The 16903-nt window shown below is 42.3% G+C and overlaps 6 protein-coding genes across 6 annotated transcripts; 3 read left to right on the forward strand and 3 right to left on the reverse strand.

Moving 5' to 3' along the window:
- Window positions 1-1493: 1493 nt before the first annotated feature.
- BCR41DRAFT_353539 (hypothetical protein) lies at window positions 1494-2470 on the forward strand. The gene has a single exon (XM_022024174.1). The coding sequence runs from the start codon at window positions 1543-1545 to the stop codon at window positions 2389-2391; it is 849 nt and encodes a 282-aa protein (XP_021881461.1). The 5' UTR covers window positions 1494-1542; the 3' UTR covers window positions 2392-2470.
- Window positions 2471-2680: 210 nt separating this feature from the next.
- BCR41DRAFT_422130 (Bestrophin, RFP-TM, chloride channel-domain-containing protein) lies at window positions 2681-4761 on the reverse strand. The gene is made up of 4 exons (XM_022030107.1): window positions 4486-4761; window positions 4060-4197; window positions 3155-3953; window positions 2681-3044 (listed from the first exon to the last, which is right to left on the reverse strand). Exons 1-4 carry the CDS (start codon window positions 4547-4549, stop codon window positions 2792-2794), a joined length of 1254 nt encoding a protein of 417 aa, XP_021881462.1. The 5' UTR covers window positions 4550-4761; the 3' UTR covers window positions 2681-2791.
- A 1104-nt stretch (window positions 4762-5865) lies between these two features.
- BCR41DRAFT_353541 (small subunit of serine palmitoyltransferase-like protein) lies at window positions 5866-6633 on the reverse strand. The gene is made up of 2 exons (XM_022024175.1): window positions 6475-6633; window positions 5866-6219 (listed from the first exon to the last, which is right to left on the reverse strand). Exons 1-2 carry the CDS (start codon window positions 6566-6568, stop codon window positions 6137-6139), a joined length of 177 nt encoding a protein of 58 aa, XP_021881463.1. The 5' UTR covers window positions 6569-6633; the 3' UTR covers window positions 5866-6136.
- A 525-nt stretch (window positions 6634-7158) lies between these two features.
- BCR41DRAFT_422132 (hypothetical protein) lies at window positions 7159-8616 on the forward strand (the record flags this gene model as incomplete). Its single annotated transcript, XM_022030108.1, has 3 exons — window positions 7159-7575; window positions 7762-8144; window positions 8245-8616. The coding sequence occupies 3 exons, from the start codon at window positions 7159-7161 to the stop codon at window positions 8573-8575; spliced, it is 1131 nt and encodes a 376-aa protein (XP_021881464.1). The 3' UTR covers window positions 8576-8616.
- Window positions 8617-10613: 1997 nt separating this feature from the next.
- Window positions 10614-12430, reverse strand: BCR41DRAFT_396260 (hypothetical protein; the record flags this gene model as incomplete). Its single annotated transcript, XM_022028789.1, has 5 exons — window positions 10614-10829; window positions 10963-11422; window positions 11499-11542; window positions 11764-12072; window positions 12269-12430. The coding sequence occupies 5 exons, from the start codon at window positions 12428-12430 to the stop codon at window positions 10614-10616; spliced, it is 1191 nt and encodes a 396-aa protein (XP_021881465.1).
- An 816-nt stretch (window positions 12431-13246) lies between these two features.
- Window positions 13247-14948, forward strand: BCR41DRAFT_353542 (hypothetical protein). The gene is made up of 3 exons (XM_022024176.1): window positions 13247-13293; window positions 13427-13712; window positions 14114-14948. The coding sequence occupies exons 1-3, from the start codon at window positions 13285-13287 to the stop codon at window positions 14893-14895; spliced, it is 1077 nt and encodes a 358-aa protein (XP_021881466.1). The 5' UTR covers window positions 13247-13284; the 3' UTR covers window positions 14896-14948.
- The last annotated feature ends 1955 nt before the right edge of the window (window positions 14949-16903 follow it).

Here is a 16903-nt window from a genome sequence, read left to right on the forward strand (position 1 = left end):
GTCGCTCCATCCGAAGCCGCTAACAGGCATCGAAGCGCAACTTATTCATTTGGGTTTTACTCTTTCTGACAAACACTAATATTTGTAATTACATGGTGAGTGCAACAAGGCGTAGTGTGTGGCCAATCAACCTTTTCAAATTAGTTTTGCAAAACATTATTTGGCAGCCCAGCTGCCATCTAAGTGTGTGAAGTTCGGTGGCAGCCCCAAAAAATAGGTTGCCAAATAATGGCAAAAATTACTATATTTGATATGGGCTGCCAAATAGATTAATCCTTTTTTCTCTTTCATTTTGGAATGGACGAAAAAAAAAAAAAAAAAAAAAAAAAAAACTCTTGGTTTTCAAAGTGTTTGACTCTTAGAACCCACAGTATCTCGAGGATACCTCGACCTCCTGGAAGAACTTCTGACATATCCATGAATCAGGTACTTATATGAGATTGCATTCCTGGGCGGTACCGTAGACCCTCATATCCCTCTTGCATCTCTGGATTCATCACCTGGGTTCTGGAGCTTGCTCAATCAGATCTCAGGGTTGGCAAAACTACTTTTGTTTCAAGTGCTACTGGCACTCTTTTTTACAATACTACCTGGGAAAATTTGCCTATCAAAGACTATAGGCTTTAACTTACCATGATTTTAATATTCACACTTTTAATAATATTCATACTTTTAAATAGGAGTCAAACCAATGGCCTTAATGTAGTTGGATCTGCAGATTTGGATGAGAACGTTACCTTAAGGGCTTGATTTTGATGCTGTATTTGACTGCAAGGCAGCCAACGATAGATGCGGGCTCTCGATGATACCACAGAAGTTGCCTTCAGTCTCATAGCTGTATTTGGGTGATCACTAAATTTACCTTTTACATGAGCCAGTGCCTAATTGTTTTCAACAGTCTGATCAACGTTCGCTTGAAAGAGTACGTTATGAAGGCTACACAGTCTTGTGTAAAAAAGAGAGAAAGGCATAGCCTTGAGGCAAGGTATTGAAAAGCTTTAAAAGACACTGAGAAGTATAATTAGAAAAATAGGTATTTTAGAGTGCATAATAATTGAAGAAGATAGGAATTGATTATATGGTGTAGGCAAATAGTCCTCATCACACTCGGAAGCATCCAAAGATAAATGAGTTGAGTGGACAAGACCAAGATCTACGCATGTCATCCGTTCCTGCATATGCGCACCTCGGCAGTATGCGGCCATATGGCCACACGAGCAGAGAAAGTGAGAGTGTGGGTGACACAAAGTGCATCGCCCGCCCATGAGAGGATCTGCAAACTGCATTACATGTCTAAAAATAGGAATCCAGCTGGTCTGAGTCTCGATAAAATGGGGCAAGCCACTCTGTCCACCCACACATTCTTTTCTCTCTTCATCAACATCCCCTTACCTTTCACAATCTGTGAATTTCATCATCTTAAATTCTCCCTTTTCATCTAATCTTTCATTTTCTTTTTTATCTTACGCCTCATACCTTTTTTTTTTTTTTTTTTTTTTTTTTCCGCTATATAATCCTCCTTTCTTTCGTCTTTAGATTCTAATGCGTTTCTCATCATCATCATCATTGCTGGGTGCAACTGCATTGGCAGCTCTCGCCATCTCTTCCGCACAAGTTCAAGATACTCCTGTGGCTCCTCCTCACAACACAGATTATGTTGACATTGTGTACTTGAACGACGGCAACGGCCCGATCGGGACTGAACATGTCCCCTTCAACACTTGCTTTGCCTCTGAGTTGGCCTTTTCAAAATACTCGTTCCTTAACTTTGCACCCAATAATGCCACTATCAACTTCTATACAGATTCCAATTGTCAAAATTTCACATTTGGTCTTGATGGATACTATGGTGGCTATCCGGGCGCGGCCCGTTCCTTCAAGTGGGTTGGCTGGTCCACAGATTCACTTGGAGAAATCTTTAACAAGGCTCCTATTCAAGGTCAAGGCGATGCCGCTACAGGAGGAAATGGCGGTACACAAGCACCTCCTGGTGGAGTGAACCCTAACGGAGGTACTCCACCACCTGCCCCCGCTCCTAACACAGGCAACAAGGATCAAACTGGAGATAACAACGGCACCAACAATGCAGACGATTCGACGTCAGGCTCATCATCTTCAACATTCTTTGGAGGCGTGGTAGGAAGTGTGATCGTTTTGTCTGCTGGCGGTATCATTTTTTGGAAGACAGCAGGAAAGAAATTGGTGGAGGACAAGGGGAAGGGTGTTTTGCCTTATAACAGGGTTGGCCGCGATGGTGATATCCTCTTGACTAGCAATAATCGAGGCCATGGTTCATTCGAGATTGGAGATGAGGATGACGATGATGAGGTTGACAGCCGTCCGCAGCGTTCGGGACGCCAGGAGCGTTACCGTGATGATGACCATGCTTAATAACTTATTAATAAATAAGTAATCATAAATAGTAGTATGAACCAAACAAGAACGGAAGAAAAATACACATTTATATTTATTCGTTGATGTTTGAGGTGCAGACTGAAAAAAAATGACATAAAATACAAAAAATGCATACAAATATATAAATGTACTTACGCATCCTAAGTTTCTTTTTTTGCCAGATCATAAAAATGGAAGTAAATGGATAGATAAAAAAAGTCCGATGCAGGACTTTTTTTTTTTTTGGCTCACGAATCAATCTGTACAGAATTATACTACAATTTTCATTTTATTTACAAATATTTATAATTCGCCTGCCCTTCATCTACATCATATGTCTGTTTCGTGTTATAGTTTTCTCTCTTGGCAGCGTGATGATTGTGGCGGTAGTTATTCTTTAAGCACAGGCTCCGGGAACGGTGTTCTTGAGATTAACAGTGTAATCGAGCTCACGCTTGAGAGATGAACAGAAGTCATCCATATGCAAGTCATTGGCGTCCTTGCCGAAGGGGTTCTCGATTTCACGACCGATGGCTTCGACACCAAAGAGTGTGAACGAGACTAAACACATCAATGGAACTGTCAACCAGCCAAGAGCACTGATGAAGGTGAAAGGCAAGGCCAGACAGTAAAGATAAACAACTTGACGACTATTTTGAAGTAAGGTGGTAAATCAAACAAATTAGAATGTTCATTAGTTTAGAGAAAACTGAAATAAAACAGACAGTGACAAAGGAATTTCAATAAGATATTGACTTACAGATGAATGCTGTAGGCCAATGGAATGGGTGTGTAAACGATTCGTTCCATGTTTGTAAAGATGTCTACCATCGAGTTGATCGATGACAGCAAGTTTCCGATCAATGAGCTTTCGATCCTGCCTGCACGAGATTCAGTGATGACCCAGAGCGACAGCCCATGTGCAATCTCCAATGGTAATGACATCTGCCCATCCTCATTGCCTGCTACAATATTCCAGGGTTCGGCGTCCTGTAGACGGTGGCGATCTCCTATGGCCTTGTCCTGGTAGGGCTTGAGTTCAACGTTTTCGTTGGCACAGGGTTCAAAATCTTCGGGTAACAAATTCTTGAGATCGTGGTGGCGAATGCCAAATTCTTGACGCAGATGGTGCTTGACTGAGACAGCAAATGCCAGCAATAGACGGATGACCAAGATCTTTTCGTGATCATCATCGAGATGTCGCTGTTGCTGTGGGCTGTTACCAATATCAATCAGTGTGGCGCTAGAGGCATTCTCTGTGCGACTTGTTGCGGTGTTTCCATGACAATGGCCATTATGGCTGCTGCTGCGAACAGAGTTTGTGGACTTTTTAGAGTTGGTACGGCCGAACAAATGGTAGTCTCGGAGGCGGACAGTACCGCCTGGAGAAACAAGGGTTTCATGACGATTCTCTTTCATGCCAACCCAGATCATTCGTGAGAAGTTGCGGATCTGGACATCAAGACTAGCCCACAGTTTGCGGCCTTCCCAGTATCGATCATAGGCTGTGTTGGTTCGGAAGGCTAAGATAAGACCCACGACGACAGACAACGCAGGGACTTTTTTTTTGTAATGAGAAGAGTTTAGTAACTTGTATACTCAAAGAAGTACAGGTTCATTTTGTCCAAGGTAAATACTATTAATGAGGGCGCAAAGGGACCTTACCAATCATGTTGGGAATATTTAAGGAACCGTCAAAGAACTTTGAGTTTTCAAGGAAAATGACAAAGTAACTGAAGGAGGTGATGACAACCACATCCTTAATCACCGAGGGAATAACAGATCCGCGAAAACGAAGAGTATCTAGTTTTGAAAGAAAAGATCGGTTTAGTTTTTGTGTCATGTAACAGAGCATTTCACAAGATTTTTTTGGACAAAATTGGACAAAAAAAGCCATACGCGATACGCGATTTGACATTTGACACAACACAAATGAACACAGGCACAACAGATCTTCCCAAAAAAATAAAAATAAAAAACCAGGTTTGATGCAGCCTTCCTTCAATTCTGCTGCGGTAGGTTATATTTTATAACAAGCAAAAAGTATTGATATGAGAATACAGAAAAAAAAAAACGAATACGAATCCATACCTGGGTATGTCCACAATGACCTGCGGTAATACTCAGCAGGACGCTTGAAGTATGTGCCGTGCATAGTGAATAAATGAGTAGACGAATAAGTGTAGATAAGAGGAGAGTAAACGAAGTGGTGTATCAGAGGTATGAGGAGTATCAGAGAAAGAAGACAAGGGCGGTGGAAGAGCAAAGGAAAAAGAAGAAGAGAAAAAAAAAAAGAGGAAGTTGAGGCGATTTATAAAGGTTTTCTCTTAAAAAAAAAGAAAGTTGGTTTCCTGAGCAAGGATGTTTCCTATATGCTGTTAAGAAGAGGGGCGTTTGAAAAATAAAAGAGGAATGCCTTACTCCTAACAGTTTTATTGAAGGGAAGGAGGCGAACCAAGGATGGGAATAAAGACTAGCTCACCCGCTGTCTTTTTTTGCCTCCTTGTCTCTTTGATAGCAATCACTTTTTTTTTTTTTTTTTTTTTTTTTTTTTTGCTTGATACACTTTAAGCACCTTTACGCGCCCTCAATGTTTATTTTATTTTTTCTTGTTTGATCGAATTGGTTTTGCTTCGCCCGTGGCAACTAGATCAATATTATTCCCGCTAAGCTTTTGCCTGCGCCGTATTTTGCATATCCAAACTTCAGTTTAGCAACAGACAGCCCAAATCTTGTTTAATATTTTTTTTGTGTAATAGAGTATTATTGCACTGCCTTTTGAGGATAGAATATGCATGACATGTGCATAATTATATATAAAATACCCTCCAGTCTACATGCTGGATGGCCCCGCCTCTAATGATGCCGGAAGCGTAAAAAAAAGTTCTGCTTATGCTAAAAAAAGAGGAAAATAAATAAATAAATAAATAAAGACAGAGGGTTGATAATTGCCATTTTGGCCATCTCTTTTTTCTTCTGTCACTTTGGTTCATTAGCATGGCAGATGTAAACTAAAATGCATTGAAAGGATAATAGTATTCGAAAACTCGGCTTACAAACATGTAAGACAATGATCGAACAGTGCAGAGTCAATACCACCGCTCTGCACATCGTTTTTTTTTGTTGATATCACAGAAGTATACACATGTACTCTGGATGTGGTGAGACAAAAAAAAGTGTCTGCAAGCACTTTTCCCAAGCATCTTCCTTAGCATTATTCGATTCAGGTACATCCAAGCATAGGAGAAGGAAAGACAAGTTGGTGTGATCTGGATTACGGAAAATAATAATAATGCACAGGCACCAATTATTTCTTTGTATTCATTCACTTCACTAAAGACACAGCAACTAGCATGTTAATGTCAGACGAGCGAGGGCAAATCAGAGAGGAAAAACAAACGATGTTTTTTTTTTTTTTTTTTTTTTTTTTTCTTTTTCGCGTCATATAGAGAGTCAGGACTTAGTTTATGCTATCTTGGCAGTTATTAGGTTTATTCATTTAAATATTTGTATATAATTAATAATAGTATTATGATAGAGAAGAAAAGTAAAGATAGGAGAAAACGGCGATTCCAGACAGATCTGTCTATTAATCAATCTGTCTAATCGTTGTCATCTCAACTTGGGATAGGGACTAGCATACTTTGTTGTTATTGTGCTGGAAAAAAAAAAGGCCAAAGATACCTTTGGCAGGGCAACTTTCTACGATACGATGGGTCTTGCTGTCATCGCTTGATTGTTTCTAAAAGAGTCCCCCTGTCAGTTTTGAGATGTAGTTGTACGTCGCATATGTGGTCAAAAGAATGCCAACCATCACAACAGAGTCTAATATACAACGTTAGCAGAGAGAAAGAGAACAGCGTGAGATATAGTAAACAATAGCCAGGATGAATCCAAGTTCAGAAGCACACTGTTGTTTGATGTTGTACGAACAAAGTGAAAAAGGCCTTTGCTCATTCACAGCACATATCCACTTGTGAGTTTTGTGGTTTTTTTTTTTTTTTTTTTTTCATCACTTCATCATCACTTCATCATCTTGTCTTCTGGTTAACTACAGGATCAACAAAATGAACTACGTACTAAAGACAGCCTTCTCCCATGGTTCGAGCATATACAGTCCAGTGGTGACTTCATAGCTGTAGTTGAGTTGTTTGACATAGCTTCGGAGACCCATGATGCTGATCTGGATGAGATTGTTGTTTAAATAGTTGAGCGTAAAAATGATGATGAATAAAAAAAAGGATTAGCGGCTGAACTCATTACCCTTTCAGAACTCTGCGCTTCCCAGTGACTGTTCTCCACAATACCCTCTTCAGAACATGATCTGGAAGTATATATCATCTGGATCCTTTCGATCTCTATTGCTGCAGTTTCGTTCCCATTTATTCATTGATTAGGCTTCAATGAACAAAGAGGGACCAAAGAGTAGATTAACCAAAACTGTCAAGAAGTTGGGCCATCGAATAAAATCATTACAGATGCTTTTTCGAGCAAATCCGAGAAGGACATCCCTGTTGTGAGTACTATGACATTGACTGGAAACTTACTACGGCCTCCAAGGGAAACGTTGATCTCCCTTCACTCGAAGACGGCGCTAGCCCACCCGTCCCTAGCGAAGGCATCGATGCTATTGCGCGACTTGAAAAATAAGTGCTTGGTGAGTTTCTTGCTGCTCGCAACCAATATGCACCGGAATATCCCGTCACCGAGAATCAATGCCGAATCTTGACTTCATCCATTCATAAAAAGATATCATTGCATGTCATGATACCAACATGTGCATTTGAGAACAATCACAGACACCTTCGAACATTCCTGCTTGACTCTTTCGATGATATCAAAGCTGATCAGGATCAGAATGAAGGTAAGCTGCTCAAGTACATTGATTCAGGTGTATACTCAAGAAGCAGAAGCATTCGATGTCTCAGAAGCTCGAAACTTAAAGACATGGTCAGACATTTCGTCCGTGCCCCATGGCACCAGGCATATATGGATGCATTGGATGGAGAACTTTTCATCACCAATGTTCGGTCTGATAGTACCAAAGTGGTATATCAGACTGTGGCTAACAGACGCTCACAACGCCAGCTCAATCAGATAACACAATCATCAACAACACCTGGAGATATGACGCAAACCTTCCAGTTGTCCTTATCTCATGTTGTTGCTGATGCTGTCAAGGTATATTTGCGCAGTACAAGTATGCAAGCCAGTATAAGATGATGGAATACAGTGGCGGTATGATTTTCAAGCTGAGACGAGATCGTGCAGGTCAGTGTGATGTGTGTAAACGGATCCATGACAGAGACAATGCATTTTTGAAGCTTAGGATAGCCGGCAGGATTTACCTACACTATCATCGCTCAGAGGATACCAGAAACTGCCGTGGAGATAGGCAGACTCGACTTTTGTCAGACTATAGAGGCCATGGCCAGACTCCCATTAGGAGACCCTTCTACTATATTGAATGCAGACACCACTTACAATGAGCGTTATGTCAAGCATACTTATCTATCGCCTCCCAAACGCAGCCATCGCGAGTTCAATATAGTGCAGAAACAACCCCCCAGTTTGATGATTCGATCTGATATAGGTACATTAAAAACAGTATTGGAAGAGCAACCCGTCAAGGCAGATAAGGGATCCAAATTCGTTGCAATCACATGCAGACGAACGTTAGCCGATATGCTTACAGTGCGCCTCGTGTTCACTGACTACCGAGACATCAAGGGCAAGCAAGGCACAGGATGGTGACCAGGTAATGATGTATGAGACAGAAGAGTTGTTGAAGCTTAAAGTGTTAGACTTGTTGTAGGATCGCAAGCGTATCTGGATATTGAGCACACATAGCGCTGAAAATACTGAGTCACTACAACAAATGCTCCAGGAAAAAGGTTTTCGTGGGATGTGCGTGACCAAGAATACATCGGAAGTTGACAAGCACAACATAGTCAAGAATAACAACAGCCACATGGCTAACCTTGACTACTTTATCCATGCTCCCAGTATCTCGATGGGTATTGATTACAATGTTGGGAATCGTGTAAACTATGTTATAGGATTCTTCAGCACTCATAGTAAAGTCAATATGGAGACATGTGGACAGATGATGCGGTGTGTCAGGCATGTCAAGTCCAACACAACCTGGCTCACCTCGATAGAGCCACAAACAATCTACTAACTTCAGTCCAAGGTGTCCGTAATTAGATCATCAACTAGTACAGCATTATGAAAAGTGGAAAAAGAGGGTTTTTAGGACAAATTACATGCTAGCTATAGAGAAGGCCTCACGCTATTTGAGCATGACTTCTACAACCAACTGACAGCAATGAGTACCAGGCTGCATATGAGAAGCTCTCCAGCATCAAAGTCAAACTAAACCATGGTTGAGGTTTACTAGGGCTACAGGAGGCATTTTTATCTGCAGCTATTGTGCAGCCCAACATATTAGATACCGCAGATGAGACCATGACCAGTGCTCCTATTCGAACTGAAATTTTGTCAATTATGATGTTTCAGATTAAAAAAATAAATATCAATTGACAAAATTTCAGTTCGAATAGGAGCACTGACCATGACAGAGACAATGCACGAAGGGTACGAGGTTGCTAGAATATTAGACCGCCATGAAGATGACAATGACATGGAGTTTTTGGTTCAATGGAAAGGCTTTGAGGTTTCTGAGGCAACATGGGCAACTCTGCACCATTTCAACTACAAACAGTGCGTCCAAGACCAAAATCAACTTCTAGGGACTGGTTTTATGCATTTTCAAAAAATACCACGTTGCGCACGGACCAGACTGGTGGGTAGAGCGTCCTTTTTGTTACAAGTCTACTCACCGGATAAACATTTCACCGAGGTGGAACAATGAAACGGATTCACAATTTTGAACAGAACAACTCTCATAGCTATGAATGAATGGACACTTGAGTGGATCGACAATAGCAATTGAAATAACACCTTTTGTGATGCAGATGGCCTGCCAGGCACTGGCATCGTTTCAGCAAATGGAACATGCTCAAGCAGTGTGGCATTTTTTTAAAAAAGCAAACTTTATGAAGGATTTAGACTCGGGGCAATGCTGAAATACGTATAATTTATCGCTACTAATCTAGACATTTATGCCACCCGTCCACTTGCATACGTCTTTACTGAGAGGTCAGTAAGCTACCTGGGATGTGCGTTCTTTGGGACCGATACACCTGTGCTGACTAATTAATAAAATCATTCACCAAAACTTCTCTTGAGGTAAATGATCCTATATTAATGGGAGGCATAGCTACTTCAGGGGCCCCAAAAAATTTGTTTTTAAGTTCCGTAGCATTGACATGGAGCAATTGTGGATATTTCTTAACGAGCCCAGTATGGTTCGGGATATTCAAACATCCACAAATATAGACAATTTTAAAGTCGTCAAGCTCATCTCCATCCCTTGTTAAGTGAAATAAATTTGTGTTAGAATCGATCCAGGCCCTGTGCACCCCTTCAAACGCACTATCCATATATACCTCAATTTGATTTCTATTTTCGATCGATTTTGTCTTGTCTTTCCCTTAGTCTGGGCGGCGAGGATCAGGGGGGTTGGAGGGCGCAAAGGCTTTCGTGATGATTGCTGAACTGTCGTCATGATCATCAAATTTTGATATCGAGACTTGAATAATGTCTTGTCGTAGACATAATCGAACCTCCCAGTACCCTTTGGAAACCTCCTGAGTGTATTTTCTCTAGTTCCTATAGACGGGTCCAAGACCATGTCAGAGGAACGGCATCTTCTCCTCCCAGATTTGTTGTATTAAGGGTAAACCCTCTGTAAGAAACGAAAGTTTGGAACAACAAATCCTCGAACTCGTTGGGATCCAAGTTCCCACCCCTCAGGGCATTAAAAGAATCTTTAGGGAGTGGCATCTTTCTATATATGTCGAGGAGAGCCTCCTTTGCCGGTGGACATAAGAAATAGTGCTCAACTCTCCTATTAATCCGACGTAGATAAATCAAGCTAAGATCAATGAACGGAGGCCCATGTACATGTACATCTGGGCGAAATAACGCAGAAAGAGCAGAACGCTGAGAATTTTGTTGGACCTCAGTGAGTATATGGAAGTATTCCTTTGATTTTTTATAGAATGTTTCGCACCGCGCCGATTCAAATCTGCCGATCTTTTGTTGAATAGGTATCGTCATCAAGTCTGCTACCATCACTAATATAGTCTATTAATTTAACGACCTCTTGGGACATTATTGGTTACTCTCTTCACCTCCTTTTTTACGGTATTCCTCGATGGCAAGGTGCTCAAGGATAGGGTCTTGTCGAAGATATTGTTCGATAAAGGCCGAACAAACTCCACCCAGTCCTCGATATCATCCGAGATGTAGACTCTTTCATATGAAGCATGTGCCGTCCCTGTGAAGACAACCCGAACGCCATTCACATCCTGGGGCCATAAAGTTAGGTGAATTAGTGGGTTCAAAAGGTCAGGCCATGACCAATTGTTCTTGCGGAAAAGTTCGCCATGTTCATCAATGATTATGAGAGTTTTCTTGCTCTTTTGACAAAGTATCTTGGACAAAATTATCTCGGCGGCAAAAACTATGGGATCGTCCAGAGTTTTCGTGCAGTAACAACTTTTTAAGGTCTGAAGTAGCCAACAGGTCCTTATTAAGGACAAAGGATCGGAGGCATATTTCCTTAGCTGCTACAGCGACAGCCAAGTTAGCTAGTTCAGCGGCATTCGCGACATAAAGTGTTGACCAACCTTCTGCATACGCTTTTCTTGCAAGGAATATTGCAAGGGAGGATTTGCAGACGCCCATCGGTCCAGCCAATACCCTCTTGATTGATCTATTGCTATCCGCGGAGAATTTATTCCACAGCTCCATCATCTGTTCAGTAATAATGAACGATTTGCCCTGGAAGCCTTTCCCATAGTGTTTTGGTTCTTGTCCAATATTTGGTAATTCGACTTGGTCGCCCACATCTTTTCCATCTAGTGTGGCTTTAAATTTTTTACGCGATTCTAACTTGAACCTGTCATCATTGAGCAATTCGATCAAAGTAGAATGCAAGGCTATTGGACCATCGGATACAAGATATTCATGCCAACCTTTTGAGGAGTATCGGGCTCATGTTCGCGAGGTCGTTTCTGAGCTAAAAAGAGGGAATAATAAAATTATTGGTTTGAAAATTGGCGTTTAAATAAACATAAGAACAACGTTATGAAAGGACGAAAAACTAGCAGTAGGAGTCTGAGGATGTGCGCGGACCTTGGAGGCGACTTCTCAAATTCTTTATAGAGATGATATCCAAAGTCGCACTCCGCCGAGACACATCTCTCCAATAACAAATAAAAAACTCAATTGCAACCATACCTCGCTGTGGTGGCTTGACAAAAACATGGATAGTCCCCTTTGGAAGTTCGGAATTAAATAACCCACAAGTTCCATTTTTGACTCAACGACGGTCTTGCCTTCGTCAGGGATGGAAACCTTGTAGAGAGTTAGGTTCTCTGGTAGGATATCACCAAACTTGGCAGGCGAATAGATGGCTTGCTTGAGTATCCCAACACTTTGCACGAAAAAACCTTCACTGGGAAAGATGTTGCTTCTCCCTCGACAACGCAGTTCAGCTCCAGCAACGGTGGCATGGCGCGCCTTTTGCGTTGTGGGTGTTGATTTTGTCTTTTTCGTTTATTGGGTGTGGAGGCATCCTCAAGCTTATTTGTAATCATTTTTTTCTGTGTTAGTCTCCTTGTGGTGACCATTGTTAATAAAGATGTGTAAGACTGAGTATGGCTGAAATGCTGGGAGAAAATGAAAAATGAGTAAGGCAAAAAAAAAAAAAAAAGGAAAGAGAGCAAAATTGACGGGAGCAAACCTGCCCCAGCCATTGCCTGTTGGAGGTTGTCGTCTCTTTGCGCTGCAGCGCAAGGCTGTTGATCGTACCTTGGACCAGTTCATAGCTGACAACCCTGACCTCAACCCCGTTGAGATTGCAGAGTTGCGATTTGATGGTTCTCCAAGAAGTGAAAGATGACATGGCTGCACCAATCGATTTCAGCCACCGCATCTTCGTTCTCAAGGATAGCAAGACTGAGAACTCAAGAGAGTTAAGAATGGTAGTCTAATTGTCTACTCAAATAACAAAATAGATAAAACAACTATACTTATACTAGATAAATATTAATTTTTCAGGAATTATAAGCTATCAACACATTACCATGTCTGAAAATGCAAACCGAACTTACAAAAAATTTGAATCAGTTTACTTTGCTGCTGACAAGAAGCAAACCTTGGGTCCACAAGCAAAGGCTCACGAATGGGCTGATGCCGACAGCAATACTTTTGCGATGTACGAAAGTGGCCTTTCTCCCGACGGCAAGAGGTTGATTTACGAGTTTGCAAGCTACTAAGATCAACATGCATTCTTGGATACATATAACAAACTCCCGAACCCTTCCTGGTTTTTTTATTTTTTTATTTTTATTTTTTATTTTTTATTTTTTTTATTTGGTAGTGGTGTGCATCGCATAAACAATTCCTTTCTATCTTCTAATATGTGGTACTTATGGGACAATTGCATTTTTAATGATGCAAAGACTGGGTTAGTACAAAGGAAAATTAACCTGTTCCATACTCAGGTCGGGGGCCGTACTTCCCCCTGCTTTGATCCAAGAAAAAACGGACCTTCCGGGTTTGAAACCCAGACTCTCCGCTACAGAGGGGGAAGCTTTAGCCACTAGGCCAGGCTTACCTGGTCGTCCTGCTGGCTATCACGTGCTACTCGGTTGGTGGCAAAGCTAAGATTCCCAGGGTCCAAAAACAGGCGCACTGACTGCTTGTCTTTTTTCTTTTACTTTTTTCTTTCATCTCATTACTCCATCCGCTTTCATTATGACCACGGTAAATGCTTTAGAAATTAAGACCGAGGAGGACGAGGGAAAGATAGTACATATGTTATTTTAAAAGTAATTCTAGTTATTTTGGCATCCTAAACACTGTTATTTTCTATATTTTTTAATGCATTTTATACCAGAGTACTTCGGATAACCAAGTTGTCGTAGTTGACTATCAAGACCTTGTCTCTGGTACTGATATCTCTGCAAAGATTGAGGAGGCATTTGGCGCACACGAGCACTGTCTTGGCTTATTGTTGGTTAGCAACTTACCTAAAGAGTACTTGGCTCTCCGTGAGCGACTACTGAAGCTTGCATCCACTTTTGCAGCCCTACCAGAAGAGGCCAAAGACAAGACTGTCCATGCTGCCAGTCGTTACAGTTTTGGATGGAGTTGTGGCAAGGAGATTATGAATGGAAAACCTGGTAAAGTGTATTACTTGCAAAAGAATTATCAAAAAAAAAAAAAGCAAATGGAGTCATGCAAAGTCTTGTGGGAAATGCATTCGTGGGAATTTTTTCTTGTACGATATTGATGGCTCGGCCTATGAACAGTCGTTCGTGAATGTTAGAGTAACTCGCTTTCGGAATTCGGATTAAATAAACTAGACTATTGTGAGCTTGGGAAATGAGGGAGGGCCAACAGTTCCGGGATGGAAAATGACAGATGGCTCATGTCTGTGCAACGTTAGAGTTTATGCACCCCGCATTTCTTTCAATACGCCCTGACCCAGTTTTTTTTTTTTTTTTTTTTTTTTTTTTTTTTTTCTTCTTTTAATTACATCCTCCACGTCCATGGACAATATATTGTGGCATGGAAAATGTAGACGTCTCCAAAGGAAGTTACTATGCCAATCCATTGATGGATGAACCTGAATCTTCCAAGATTCTCCAGGAGCAGTTCCCCGAATATTGCCATCCCAACGTTTGGCCATCAGAAGATCTACCCGAGCTTGAAGTTGCCTTCAAGGAATTGGGGCAATTTATTGTCGAGCTCGGAAAACAAGTCGCCAAGGAATGTGACAAACTTGTGCACTCCAAATTACCTTCCTTCTCGCCTACGCATCTTCAAGATGTCATCCGTGACTCCAAGACAACTAAGGCAAGATTGTTACATTATTATCCGCAGACCGGAACTATCGAGGGCGAGAAGAGGGATGATATGGATTCATGGTGTGGATGGCATTTGGATCACGGTTCTCTCACTGGCCTGACTAGCGCCATGTATATCGATGAATCTGATAAAAGCGAAGGCTGGAAGGAGGTCAGTTGCCCTGACCCCGAAGCTGGATTGTATATCCGTAACCGTGGCCAACAAGTTGTTAAGGCCTCCATTCCTCGCGATCATTTGGCATTCCAAACAGGCGAGGCTTTACAGCTAGCTACTCGTGGCTTGTTGGCCGCAACACCTCACTGCGTTCGTGGTGCAACTCCTCCTGAAAATGATCCCAAACACTATGCTACATTGGCCAGAAATACATTTGCAGTCTTTATGCAGCCCTCGCTCGAAACCATCGTTACAGAAGATGGACGCAATTTTGGTGAATGGACTAAAGAGGTTTTGGACCGTTACTATGATAAGGACAGCAAGCAAGCCAAGAAGCATTAAGAAATGCATTTAGAAAAACAGCAATAATAATAAAACCCCCACATAATGGCGAGATAACTGTAAACTAATAGAGTTTTTAATTCTAACAAACAAACAAAAAGCTATTACGACTATCATTTAACATTCAAACAGTCGGCGCGGGGATCTGAGTAGGGGCAGGAGCAGAGACGGAAGCAGGAACTGGCGCTGAGGAAGAAGATTCTTCTGTTGCAGGAGCCGACGTAGTATTTCCTCCGCCTGCATCCTTTCCGCGGTTGCGACGACGCGCATTACCACCTTGGTTGTTTTGGCCATTATGGTTTTGCTGCTTGCCAGAACTACCTGCTCTTTGTCCCTTAGATTCCTTTGATTCCTTAGGTGCTTTGGGTTCCTTTGGTTCCTTTTGCTCTTTTGGCTCCTTTGGTTCCTTTTGCTCTTTTGGCTCCTTAGGTTCCTTGGGCTCTTTTGGTTCCTTAGACTCTCTCAACTCTTTAGAGCCTTTATGCTCTTTATGCTCTTTATGTGAGGGGATTGATGCTGAAACATCATCTTCATTGGCTGGTAAAGGCCGAGGACGGACATGTCCTTGTCCATTACGATGATGACCGCCGCCCCGCTGAGCATTTCCTTGTGGACGTGGTCCATTGTTGTGGTGATAGGTATTACTGCTGGTGGCTATATTATTGCTACTGCTGCCGCCACTGCTGTTATTAACATTTTGATGTGAGTGGCCAAAGTTGTGAGGCCCATGAGGGGGACGAGGTTGACGTTGAGCACGATGAGTATTCTGCTTATGGTGTTGCTGGATATGTGAAGGCTTCATCCAAGCTGAGGGTTTTGACTGTTGTTGCTGGGGTGGTGGAGCAGGTCGAAAGTGCTCAAGCAAAGCTGCAGCTTGAGTTCCAGCAGCTGGGAGCGCAAATGGAGGAATAGAGGGGCCTGGTTGAACACTATGAGCACCATCCTCTAAAGGAACGTTCTTGTGAAGAAGACTAAGCAAGTGAGCTGATGGGTCATGGACAGAGGTATTGTTCACAGAGTTAGGTCGAGCTGCAATCTGAGGCACCTGACGAGGACGAGGGAAGAAGCCTAGGCTTTGGTTAGCAGTCGTGCGTGCATCAACGGGAGTGTGAGGAGCCGCTGGAGCGCTTGGATGTCTGTTGCCACTAGTTTGATTTTTGTGTGGACGTGGCCCATTTTTGGGACGTTGATTATCGGGAGTAGGAGCAACACCCATGATCTCCCATCCATGAGGCTTTTTATCGGCAGGCTGCTTTTGCTGGTGGTGTTTGGGTGGCAGGATAGTAACAGGCTTGGGACGGGAGGGTTCAGAAGTAGCAGGAGCAGGAGCAGGATGTTTTTGGTTACACTGGGGAGTGGTCAAATTCAGGATTGATTGTGGCAATACAGTCATGCCACGGTACATGGAACATCGTCCGCTAAGATCCATACCGCTCATGAATTTGTCATCAAAGAGAACTTCAATCTCCAGTCGATCAATCCCAACAACCGTGCCTTTGGCACCAATAGGGACCGTTCCAGAATCTTGAACAAAAACAACCCTATCGCCAAGATTAAAGGTTTGATCAGACAACAAAGTGGCAGCATGACTGGGCTTGAGCATTGTTTGTCGACCAAGATTCTTGACAATGATGTGCTTCATTCCTGGCCTGTTCTCGACATAGTGGTCAGCGGCTTCCTCGATAAGTGCGATCGTATCCTAAGACGGAGAGGTTGAATCAAATGGTTACTTCTCATTCGTAACAAGTTAAATTATCCACATGGACGCACTTTCCTGTTAGGCTCAATTCACCTACCTTATCCAATTGTACCGCATCTAGATCAACGCGCTCAAACTCGCGCACCTTGGACTTCTTGAGCCATTCCTCAATGCGTTTGATTTTCTCTGTGCTATCACCATCAGGATACAGTTCTTCGGCAACGTAAAGATCATTGCGTGCCTTTTTTTCCAGTGCATCGATGAACTCTGGGAACAATCTCTTGTATTCCTCAAGTAGGTCTACAGCCT

The sequence above is a fragment of the Lobosporangium transversale genome, assembly GCF_002105155.1.
Source record: "Lobosporangium transversale strain NRRL 3116 chromosome Unknown BCR41scaffold_18, whole genome shotgun sequence".
NCBI lineage: Eukaryota > Fungi > Mortierellomycota > Mortierellomycetes > Mortierellales > Mortierellaceae > Lobosporangium > Lobosporangium transversale.